Source organism: Tyto alba, unplaced genomic scaffold (genome assembly GCF_018691265.1).
Source record: "Tyto alba isolate M040663 unplaced genomic scaffold, T.alba_DEE_v4.0 Super-Scaffold_27, whole genome shotgun sequence".
NCBI lineage: Eukaryota > Metazoa > Chordata > Aves > Strigiformes > Tytonidae > Tyto > Tyto alba.
In genome coordinates, this window is record NW_024881301.1 from 24,319,855 (window position 1) to 24,332,888 (window position 13,034).

Consider the following 13,034-nt stretch of genomic DNA (forward strand, 5'->3'; position numbering starts at 1 on the left):
TTAGAAACTAATGAATGATGTCTCAGTTGATTTGGTTTTGGATAATGACATCAGACCTTCATGAGTGGCACAATACTGTGATTAATAACAAAACCGTAAGCAGACTAATAAATAAATATGTTTACTTTTAAATCAAATTACTTCCTTAAAGGTATAGGTAATTCATTATTCAGCTATAGGGAGCACTGGATAATCTATACTACCTGGATGTAAAATTTTAATTTCTTGCTTTTCATGAGAGGTTTCTCTCTTCTTTTTTGTTGCTTTCTGGGGAATCAGTATATTTGTCAATTGAACAGAAAGATGATTAAAGGAATTACACAAGAACTCTAGAATCCTCTACTGATCTTTTAAACAATTTGCATATTTTCACATGTAAATTGCACTACAGCCATTTTGAAGGCTGCTATGAAACCATCTATTGACTTTAAGATCTCCTTTTTTGAGATTTGTTTCAAAACAATAGCTTTCTTACATTATTATTTCTATATCCAAGATTACTTTTTTAAAGTTGAAATTTATCATACAAGATCTGTTTGTCAGCAAATATTAAGTATCACTATTAAAGTTTAACAACTTCCATATTTGTTATATTTCATGTAAGCATTTTTTTTTAATTGAGCGTTACTATTTTGATCAGTCTCTTTTTTACACAAGATATGACAAATGGACCATAAAGACTACTGAAGTAAAAATCTACAGTTAAGAAGGAAGCACAGTCTTCTACTCCTCCATTATAAAGTCTTATTTAAATGGAATGAAACAGACTGACCATATCTCTGTTAAATTGCTGCCCAAAAGATAATTCCAGAACAGCTGATTTTTCAATAATTAAAATTCAAAATTTCTCTAAAAGAAAATAACTGTAGGTTGCTAAACAATGACCATTAAATGATGCTTCTTTCATTAAAACAGTGGAAAACTTCATTTTCCTATTACAAACAGAAGTTACATATATTTCAGTTAAGCAATTCCTCAAAAGTTTTACTTGTTTTTATTTTAATGGAAAGCAATTCAACCTCTATATAAAATCAGGTATAAATGAACAGCCGTAAAATGAAGCAAGAAATTCAATAAAGAAACCAAAGTTGATTAGTAAATGCTAAATAAGTGACTCTGGAGAAAATTCTCCCCTAAAACTATTTCAACCTTCTGTAACAGAGAAGTACATTAGACTTCATGCATATTTTGCATGCTCACATGCATTAAAATAGGTTTCTTTACTAGGACTGGCTATCTCGCAGCTCTCATTATAAAAGCATACTTTTTTCCTTCACCACAGAAAGAAAAAGAAGGTGACATTCCTTTTTACTTTCACTTTCCTCCTGATGCATGCAGAGTATCAGTATTTTTTCTTTTCAGAGACAGATGGTGACATTATGAAAAGCTACAGTAAATGTTCAGGTCTCACCTCAGGATGCCTGTCCCTGCCAGGGTCTCTGGACAACCGACCTAATGTTGGGTCAATGAATGATAAATAAGAAAAGCTCTAGAAGCTCTACCACCTCTACACTAACATTTTAGGACTCTCTGGAAGGCAAAAAGAAAAATAAAAAAGGATGCTATGTCCTGAACAAAGACAAACTGCAGAAAAGACTCTGTTCCTGCCCCTCTCTCTGCTGCAATTTTGCTTGCAGCTGAGCCCCCCGGTGTGGTGCCCACACACGATCTGACAGGAGATGGGTGGGCAGAGGGGCCTCCCCAGCCGATGAACCCACCCCAGCTGCTCCCGCCGCAAGACAGATCTCCAGATCCAAGCAGAAAGAAACAATACAAAAAGATCAGAATAGAGAAGACCCCAGGCAATCGGAAGCATATGATTCAGGCTCATGGGCAATGAAATTTCCAACAGAAGGAAGGACTTACCAGTAAATAATTTTGTCTTTTTGTACATGCATGGTTTCCTCTCATGCTATGATGTTGGGTTGAAGGACAGACTGCAGGTGTATCAAGTGGTGGTCCCCAGAAACAAACTTACATTGCAGTGCCACTAGCAGGACCGAGATCACAGAGCGGGAAGAAAGCTACAACCAGGTTTCCCTTGCTCCATGTACAGGAGGGGGAAGATGAAAGGGTAAGTTTTCCATCTCTCAGAAAGAGAAGTTTCAATGCCCATTATGCCCATGAAGTGAAATCTTATCCAGCCAAATAGCATTAAGCAATTCAAAATCAAGGCACATTGACTCAATCCTGCATTCAGCATGCAGCCTCCATCTCTCTTAGTCATCATTCTTTTAGCTGAAGCTTTGTCCTTGTTACACCTCTCAAAACCACAGAGAATCTTTTTCAGTTCATAATAACTGAAGTATGAGAAAGAGGAGGCTTGAGGACAGGTCCTTTCATGTCATCAGGAGAGGGTGGTGTTTTCAGAGACGAGAAGAACAATGAATTAATTTATAGTGTTTTTCAGATTCCAGATCCTAATTTTCAGTTCTGGCAGGTCTAGAAACCACGGAGACAACAGAATTAACACTGATTTATTCCTCTTGACCTTCTTCAGCACCACGGGCAGCCAGAAGAACACAGTTAAGAAACAATACTGTGCTCTGCTCTCTCCCACAAAAACCCTCTGTGCAGGAAGCACAAGTACAGGAGCTTAAACTCAAATAGAGGAAAGCATATCGTGCACAATTTGGATCCAAATGAATGCCCAGATCTCCTTGGCAATCTGCACTAGTAAAATTAACACACCCAGGCATAGTCGCTGGCCGTTGCACAGTCCGTCCTGCAGAACTGTCACCCCCCTCAGAAGAGAGCCTCTTGATCCGCTTGCAGCCACCCCACACCAGAGCTCCCACTCGGCTGCCTCGTTGAAGCACCTCTCTTGCCTGCCACAAGCCATGTCCCCGCTCCCAGCCCGGGACACGACACGCTGCGTGCCCACGGGGCCCGGAGGACTGCCCCAAGCCCCCCAGGGTCACAGAAGGCTGCAGACACTTCAACAACGTGAAGCAGATCCTGTAACGCCAGTTCTGTCAACTGTGGCTGTTGTTTCCAAGTTTGCTGCTTTGGGAGAGGGGCAAATTTCTGCTAAGAAGCAAAGCATACAGTGCAACGTACAAAAGCAGCACTCTCATGGGTGCTCAGTCTCATTCCACGTGCACTAGCAGACACAAATGAGAGCCTACAAGAGCCAGTCTTGCTCAGGAGATGCACATATCCAACATGCTTGGTACTGCTATGTTACATTTGTGGGAGATAGTGTCATTCTCTGATGCAGCTTGCTGCTAAACTTAAGTCTCCTGTCTCTGCTTATTTGTCTGCTGCAGTAGCGTTATAGCTGAGAAAGTAAGAGACGCAGCAAACCCCAGGGCAGCAAGTATCTGTACCCAAAAACGCACAACTCCCTCATGGTCATCAGCCCTTCCAATCCCTCACTAAGCAAGAAAAAATTTTCCCTTACCCTTGCCAGAGTTAGCTGAAGATACTGTCCACCACCAGGCTGCTTTCCAGTCCTGGGTTGTGACTGATGACGAGCATGATCATTTCCTTGGGTGCCCAATTACAAACCCAATCTATGGCTACTTCTGGCTCCCTGAGCAGCCTCTCAGAAGAGGCATAAAAATAATTTCATCAAGAGCTATTTCACAGCTCCTGACCCAATGACTGAGCAATTATCCCACAGAAAATAAATCCCTCGCAGTGGAAAGAGGGGACCTGCTGCAACATACACATCAACACAGGCTACACCATAACTGGAGAGAGCTGGAAGACCGCTGCTTCAGAAGCTCACAGGGCTGATGGAGGTGGGTAAGCTGCTTTGAGCTCCAGGCAGAGGCCTGCTGAATTTCCTGCTCAAGACAGGTAGACTTACATGCCAGAAACTTTTCCCTGTGTGGGAAAGGAGGTGGTCATGACTTCAGATCAGAGAGTGATTCCATCGGAGAAATCCCCTCCAGAGGGAAACCATGTCAACTCTAGGTCTGTGCTTATTACCCCCCCAAATCCTTTTCTTTCCTTCTTGTGCCGTCTTTGCTATGATTTCTGCACTACGGGCAGCAGGAGACAGGAACAGCAGCCAGGAAGACTCCATGCTTCTCTGGTTAACAGGCAGACATCAAGTGAGACAGTCTGCTGACGCTTCCTTTCTCAAGACAAGTGGGTTTGTAACATTAAAATATTATTTATCCCTGAAATCTACTGTCACCTGGTAAAAAAACAAAACAAAACAATCAACCCTCCTGTCCCACAATCCAGTGACACACAGAAATGCAAATATGACCATAAAACATACCTGATGACAAAGAAAATCCAGGATACGAAGTTGTGAACTCCCTGCAAGCCAAAAACGGCCCTGCAGTGTACCTCTCACATCACGACCGGATTCCTTCAGCAAGGTAGGTGTGATACAGAGCAAACCACAGGCAGCCAGTGCTCAGTGGGAATCAGCAGCAGCACAGGTAGCAGCAGAGTTGAGGAGGACAAGACTGTTTTGCTCATCACTTTGGACTGTCTCCTATCTCCTTCTCTCTTCCCCTGCCACAAATCCTTTTTATTCCAGCCATCTATCTGCCTCACACCTGAGCACTGGCCCACTCTCTGGTGGGGCACAGCTCTACAGTTCCTGGAGATTTTCCCCAGCACTTTTCATAACATTTAAGCAAACTTTTCCTGAAGTGAAAGAGAAGCACAAGGGCTGGGCTGGCCTGACCTGCCCCACCCGTAACTGCCACCAGCTGCCTCCTGCTCACTCCATCAACCACGGTGAAACCTGAGTCACATCAGAGAATGATAAATGTTTCCTTCCAACAATCCTCTTCAAGCCACAGAATGTAAACTTCATCTGCTCATATCACACCACTACTTACATTTTATACTGGCATTCAAAACAAATAAATGTTTTTAAAATTTGCTTCTAAATGTCTGTTTGGAAGGAAAACAAAATGAACAATGAAATATGAGAACAAGGAAAAGAGATTCATGTAAACATATCCCAAAATATTATCTTCTTAGACACTTGCCTACACTACTGCTATCTCAATCAGTAAAATCACATGAAGAAAGAAATAAGAAAATGGTTTTTATTCTCAGGAAAAAAAACTTTAAATTGAGCCACTTACTCTAAATGAGAATTCAAGGTTTTCTCCTCCCCATACTTCCATTCCTGTGTCATATGAACCAAGATAATCAAAATACTTCTTGCTCACAGAAAACAATCCACCTGCCATGGTTGGAGACCTATAAAAGGACAATAGTAACTCTGAATTGAATAAGAAGCAAAAAAAATATAAATTAACAAACCAATGCAATAGATAAAAAATATAGTGTATTTTTATTTTGCATTTTCTCAGTCTCTTCTGCATACAATGTAACAGTCAGCCACTGATCAGTCATCATCAAGCTATCTAAATTTAATTTTGTAGTAAAAAAAATTGTATCTGGAATAAGGTCCAGAATGTATTAAAATAAAAATAACAATGAAATCAGAGAAGATAAACACTGTGGTAATATACATTTTTGTGAGCATGGTGTCTTTGTGACAATAAATGACTCGTCTCTTACCTTCACATAGTAGAACATAAGGGGTTTTGTGGCAGAATTATATTAGTCAGCTCTGAAATTCTAAGTGAAGTACCCCTATATGTTTTACTCAAGTAATAAGTAAACAAGTCTTTGTGATTTAGTAATTTATAGCAACAGTCCTGATCCCATTAATACCAAGTGGAAACACTCTCAGACATCAACTGAACAGAATTAAGTAAATATAGCCCCTAAACAGATTTTTTTTTTTCTTTCTCACATGATCTACCCATCTGTATTTTTTTTAATTTTTTACCTTGTTTGGGGAAAAAAAAAAAAATCAGGAGTCAAGACCAGATCTTCATTGAAGACCACATGGCCCAGAGTGACTGTGCACTTAAGGGATGTACTGCCAGTAGGGTAGTGTGTGCACATATACATAAACTTGCATTTGTTCAATACTGTTCCTAATTGTTACAGTCCTAGAAAATGACACTTTTAAAGTGCCAAGCATATAAGGCTGGTTGGAACTAAATTCAGCTGACACTTTATGAATTTTACTAAATTGCTGTTGAGGTAAATATTAACAAATGCTGGGTGCAGTGATCGGTTACTCTTAATCTGTCAAACTAATTTTACCAGTCATCTTTTTGAAGCAACACTGTCTTACACTGTCATATGCTGTTTCAAAGAATGGAATACGATGAGGTGAGACAGAAGGAAAAGAATCAAACTCCATAACCAGTCAAGCTCCTCTGTCTCACTCCAGATTTCATCTTTCCAACCAGAGATGCCGGTGACACCGCTCTTGGCACTGCTGCCTTCTCCAGACACTTGCCGAGATCACAGTCCTCAGGCTACTGTTAAGCTTCATCCCTCATCATTTTCCCCTTGGCACGCTAAAGACAGTTCTTGTCGTGGAGAAGAAGAGCATCATATTTAAACTAAAGGCTTCGGAAGTATTTATTTTGAAACTTTTTTTAAGGAGAATGTGGACCAACAGTTACTGAGAAGGACTAAAATATTGCCTCACTTTTTCCGTTAAAAAAAAAAAAAAAAAAAAAAATCTTTCAGTTGAGGATAAGTTCATTAGTTTGTGAAGTACCGAGTATTATTATCATGATAAGCGACCTAGAAAAGACTGAGAAAAATTAATCATTCTGTATTTGTTGCAGTCCATAAGGTAACATATTATAAATAAAAGCAAGGACTAAAAAAATCATGATGTTAAAAATGCCAAACAGCTGCTTCATTTCTTATAATATATTGCTGAAATACAGCAACTTCCATGTTGAACATAACTGACCTTCAACTATCAGGATTTTGTCTACAGTGTCCATTTTCCAGATGCATTGTTTGTACTCTTACCTTACCTCTCCTGAAAATACAGCATGGAGTGACAAATAATACTGACTGACTGCAACTTGTCTTCAAATAAAACAAAACTAAAAGCCACAAGGAAGACATCCACATGAGCTCCTGCAAATTAGCCCTTCACAGAAACTATGGTGGGAAGAGCTCTATCATTTCATCCCAATGAAGAACCGGTAAACTGGTTTATCTTTGAAAACAGTACAAGGAACCCTCACTATCACTACAGTACAGACAAAGTCTTCAACTCTACTTTTGCCTTCCTACCAGTTGAGGGCTTTTTTTTTTTTTCCTTTTTTCATTGTTGACCATGATACATTTTTCTTACAACATGGATCTCTGCCTTGCACAGAGGACATCCTTCAGTATTAGTTAGTCAGTTACAACCTCTCTGTGCGCTGATAAGTATCTGTGGGAGTTTGCCTGCAGGAATCAAGAGACTATTTGTGCAATAAAGATTCTGTATGGAAGATTACACAGGAATTTCAGCTTTTAGAGTAATATTTTTGCAAGAGCATGGTTAACAGAAGTTATTTTGGAAAAAAGGGAAACTAAACAAAATACGTGATTTTCAGCAATATGCTAATTTCTCAAATATTTTTCAGTACCTGAAATTTCCAAGCGAAATAATGAACACTTGTAACATTCAGAGTTTCAGAAGATGCACAAAAATTAACCTGATCACATCGGTCTTGGACTTCCTCCGTTTTTGTTCTCTTTCAGGCGTAGTATGCCAAGTGAAGACCAGCCTCCAGTCAAATCCACCAATCTGTGGCTCGCCAGGATTTCCCAAGTACTCAAATGTATTCCAGTCAATAACATCAATAACAGGGCAGACAACAGCTGATTCTTCTTCTGCAATCCTAATATGTTTTTAAAAGAAAAGGGTGACTTCCATTAGAAACTTCTCTCAAAAATTAGAACTGCCAAGATCAGAGAATGCTTACAGATACCAAACATGAAGTTTTTCTCCTTTTCAATTCATGCTGCAATATAAGGAAATAATGGCTACAAAAATAACCACCTATTTCTTGCTGAGGATGAATCAGGAGGATGCATCAGGATGGACTCAGCTGCAGGCACCTGGCAAGCATCAATCTTCCTGGACAGTGGACGCAAAGCATGCCAGATGGCTTGAGGTAACACATTCAGCACCTGGCTTGGCTGCCACAGCCAGCACCACATTCTCAACAAAAATATCCACTTTGGCTTGTACAGGTAGCTGTGTTCAGGGTATTAAGAGGGTAGCATGACTGTATAGTTCTGCAAAGATGAAGAATAAATTAGCTATCCTCTTGGCCCTTAAAGTCATGGTTGTTATTGTAACTGTGATCATCTGTAAAAAGTTATACTGAGTACTACAACAGTAACTCAAAAAGAAGCCATGAGCTTAAAAAAAAAAAAAGTGACATAGGAATTAGATCTCCATCAGTGAAACACACATGAAGGAGGCCTCCAGAACAGAAACCCTGGCAACATAGGAGATAAAAGGGAGAAACTAGATAGTATTGCAGAACGACATACCTATCAGCAAGGCTGATCTAAAGATAGCCAAGATCTTGATTATGTTAAGAATACATCAGAGCTAACGACATTTCTTGCAAGGAGATAAACCCCTCCCTCACATTTCTCAACACAACACTGGGTTTTTTGGATTCCTTTCCAAAAGCATTTGCCCTTACAGAAGGCAGTGGGATCCTGTGCCTTCACCTCAACTTTTGGGAAGGTTTCTCTCAGTACTAGGAGAGATCAACTTCAAGCATGCAAGCTCAGGCTAAGGTCTTTCTCCTAAATCACTCTTTAGCAATCTTCTCTACACTAGTCTTATACATCTCCTGTTAGTTCAGTGAAACAAAGTGACTTGTTTGACTTTAAGATGCTGGGAGTTGTTTTAGCTCTGCATCTTCTGATCTGCATATTCCAGAGCAGAAGAAAACTGAATGTGTTAAATTGCCAAACAAGGAAGAGATGTGATGGGGTTTTTTTGAGGGGTTCCTCATGGAATTAAGCTTAAAACCTGCAGGCTGACCAAGGGGCTCCAAGTCCAAGATTAGAGCAGCTTGTGGTGGTTAAATTCAGCAGAGAACAGCAGCAGTTCCAAAGAAGTATTCTCTGAGCTGAGATAGACTGCCTTAAGTATGAAATGGTCTCTTGTTGCTGCAAGGAAGATATGACACAGCTGTTTTGTTCTTTATGATCTCCCATTGAAATCCTGTTTGGTAGAGAACACAAAAGGACTTATAAAAATTTTCCTACGTCTTGTCTCACTTGCATAACACTTATGTACAAAGCAGTAAGAATGGTATGTACACAGAGGAAGAAAATCACCAAAAGACGTAAAAATGTTTTCTTGCTCCTGTAAAGGAGAAGGAGTAAAAATTAGGTAGCTAGCATGATTTCAGTTATGAAAGGGATCAGGTAAGTGAAAAGCCATCACCTTTTCTGTAAGTTAAGAATTAACTAGATGATACAGTGCACAGGCAGCTTACAAATACAGCTATGTTTGCACTGCAAAATGCTAACACTGTTGTATTGCACTCATACATTTGAGTCAGATATGTCATGCAAACATCCCCGTTGAAATGTTTGTCTGCATCTGCAGCAAGAAGGTCAAAAAATTCCAAAACACATCTAGGGCTAACTTTATACAAAAGGTGGTTTATTACTCTTAAAATTATCCAAATCCTTCCTCAAGATTGCCATCTAGTGGTTTGCTAAAGAAGTGAAGAAATTACAGAGTCATCTCCACAGTTATGTACTGTTTCTTCAGAGGACAGTCATTAAAAATCAGGCTTATTGTTGGATTTTTACCCCTTTTTCTTTCTTCACACTATCTATGCTGTTAATAGTTAACCCACAGCTACCTCGAATATACTTGGTGTGACATTTAGAAACAAGCTAAATATGATGATTTTTAGAAAAAAATAAAATACTATTCCAGATATGATTTCAAATGGACATGGGGAGTTTGAAAACACAAGTTCTACTAGGAATCAGGAAGATCTGCATGCTTCAAGACAGCATGTGCTTTTGGAAATCTCTCTCCAATTTGCATAGGGATGGTTTTTTTCTGGTCCTTCTCTGAAGTCTATAGTAGCTGGTAGGAATCTTTATAAGATGCAAATCAAACCACTGACCTTGAGGAAAGGATTTTTATTTTTTTTTTTTTTATCACGTTTTAGAGAGATGGTTTTCTATATACAATATCTAGGAGGTCTGATTCAGGTATTCTACCTGTCAGTATCTGCTAGTGGTATCCAAGGGGGTAAAGACGTAAGCTGTCAACAAGAGGGGCAGAAGCAGTGCAGCCTCGTGCATGCGATGCGGGGGCGGCAGGGTGCTGCGCTGAGGTGTACCAGCAGCTGAACTGACAGCAGGAATAGTGCGTGTGGGGCTGCTGACTACGCGTGGGCGAGGCTTCGAGAATATCATAAATATTTTAAGTTGTAGCAGAGAGCTCGTATTCTGGGTTTTAAGGGTATTTACTGGGGGCTGAGTTTCCCTGTCTTTTCATTTCTTTAAATTAATGGAAGTTTTCCGAACTGACTGACAGATCTGCAGTACAGATGAAAAACTACATAACTGTAAAGTACAGTGTCCCAGGACAGATGGTGTCCAAGTAAAAGGCAGTGTTTACATAGCATTAACCCCTCCCTAACCTACTCCGTGATGCTTTCTATCACAACCAGTTTGGAAAAATGGATTTACTCGGGACTAGGAAGCTTGGGTTTACTGACTTCTATTTCAATCTGCTTACATGCATGTTGCCCTGCAACAGGGGATGTCTCAGGGCATGCATCTTTCCAGACCTTCTCCTCATCCACCACGCAGGCTGACAGAAATAGCCACCCTTTCCCAAGATAGTTTGAAAGCTGGGGAAGGATTCCTTTTCCTGAAAACAAAACTTTCGGTTCCCTGAGGAAAAAGAGCAGCCTGGTCCTTGGGTAAAAAAACAAATTCACCACCCAATCTTCCACACTTCCATTCGCTCCCCACCACCAGGAGACAAACACTCGAAGTGCCTCAGCGACCAGGCTGCAGTAACCTTTGGTAAACATCTGCGGAGAGTCATTTTTCCACTGCAGAAATGCACCACACTATCTCTTCTTCTGCAAAGGGAGAGAAAACCAGCCCAGAGCATAACCTCACCTTGCCAGCAGCGGCTCCAGCCAGCCCTCGTGGCATTCGCAGTGGCAGTCCAGGAACGTCAGGATGTCTCCTTTCGCCACAGATGCCCCCAGCAGCCGGGCTCGAACCAGCCCCTCTCGTTTATTTGCACGGATAAGACGCACCTTGCGTAAGCCAGCCACGTAGTTTTCCAAAGACTCCTTTAAATGTTCTGTAACAAAGAAAAAGAAAAGATATAGTTCTGGAATGACCGGTTTACGTCGTGCTAGAGAAAGCTCTTTTTTCAGTAGCACATTACAGCAATGCCTTAAAGACACCATCACTCTGCACACTGATTCTGCTGTACTGTTTATGTTAGGAAAGGACAAGGAAAAAACACAGATCTTGGATGGACACAAATCACAGTTACCTTCAAGAAACTGAACGCTTCCTATTTGCCTCTGTAACTAGCTTCAAAATTGTTAAGTGCCTCTCACGAGTTACATAAAACTTGTACCATGTAAAAGTTTTGTTCTTAATGTAAGTCATGTGAGAATGCAAGCACTCATGTTACAACACAGCAAACATTTCCCCATTCTAAACTAAATTTGGTGAAGTCAAATTTTTCACTGGCATGCTACAAGAAAAAAAAAAAAAAAATCTATATTCCAATTAGATGCCTATGTTGGACAATTTTATGGTGTGTTACCCAAACAGCTTATCTTTCTCTCCTGCGGACTGGCTGACCAAAAAAACCCATCAATCACCATTATTTAGAATTATTCTTCCTACCTTTGTCACTGTAATCATCTACCAGGATAATTTCTTCCAGAAGTATATCTGGAGATGTCTCAAGAACACTGTGAACGGTTCGCAGAAGAGTTGACCAAGCCTCATTATAGAAAGCTATCACAACGGAGGTTTTCGGCAGGCTATAATAATCGTACTTCTCCTCTCTGCATCTGTAAGGGAGCAGATGACATTTAACAAATGCTTTTGCGCTTGTGCAAATTTTCAGAAAACTACTCCCAAATGAAGATTTTGTGTGCTACTTACTAACTGTAAGCAAGAGCATATAAAGGATCTTAAAAGAGCTGTATGTACCTGGAAGAGTCATGCAAACACCTTCAGGAAGCTGGTCTTCCAGAAATCCCATTACTACAGCAGCATTATGACTAAAATTCTGCAACCCCCCAAACATCTAAAAAGAAAAATAACAGGAGGTATTCTGGGTTGGTGTATGTGCAGTAGCTGTCTCTGTACAAGATCACCTTAAGTAGAAGAACAAGCAATGGCCAAAACTTGCCTCAGATTACAGAAAGAAGAAAAGCAAACCCTACGTGTGGTAAAAACAGTAGCATAAACTACTGATAACTTGTGCTTTGGAAAATAAAACAAGTGCTAGACAGTAAAAATGTAACTGTGAAGGAACAGCAACATATAAAGAGAAAAAAATATCAGCAGCAGAACTGAGACGTATGTATACTGAAGCAGAATTTGGGAGGACCACAGAACTGCCAAGATATAATAGTGAAATCCACAAAAAACACAGACAGACATAGAAATGCATGTTTTGGCTCTATGGAGAGCCAGGGAGTTTGCAAACCTTTGGATTAAGCTCCAGAATGTATTTCCTATAAATAAATACATGAACTTCCCTAAATGAACATAGGGATGCCAAGAAGCTTACAGCTGAGCCAAATGTGTAAATTGTTGAAGATTCCCCTGGTCTGAAAGAATTTTAAAATAATGATGGTATTTATTATCATTTCTCCCCTTTCCTTAGAGCATTCTGTATGAGCAGTTTCGTTTAAAAAAATAAAAACAAAACAAAACAAAACCAAAAAAAACAAACCAGAAATAGTTTAGAGCTGTTTGAATTTTATTATGCCTCTGGCATACAGCCTGGAGTCACCGTGGCTTGTAAGGGGCTCCAGGACATACTTCAGCTTTTGTAGACTGTCAGGTCACAACAGATACCAAAGCAGGTTGGACATCCCTCCTACCAAAACAGAACAGCAGCAAGTTCTCCAAAATCTATGCTATGGGGAGCTGAAGAGGAAAACCAGAACTTATCAGTAGAAAACACAACAGCA

At 40.1% G+C, this 13,034-nt stretch overlaps 1 protein-coding gene across 1 annotated transcript in view; it reads right to left on the reverse strand.

The window, feature by feature from the left end:
- GALNT12 (polypeptide N-acetylgalactosaminyltransferase 12) overlaps window positions 1-13,034 on the reverse strand; it is a 49,409-nt gene that overhangs the window by 23,309 nt on the left and 13,066 nt on the right. Inside the window, exons 2-5 of the mRNA XM_042798239.1 lie at window positions 11,731-11,900; window positions 10,981-11,170; window positions 7,509-7,694; window positions 5,061-5,178 (exon numbers count right to left, since the gene is read on the reverse strand). Of these exons, the coding sequence (XP_042654173.1) occupies window positions 5,061-5,178; window positions 7,509-7,694; window positions 10,981-11,170; window positions 11,731-11,900 (664 nt within the window). The remainder of the gene's footprint in view (window positions 1-5,060; window positions 5,179-7,508; window positions 7,695-10,980; window positions 11,171-11,730; window positions 11,901-13,034) is intronic.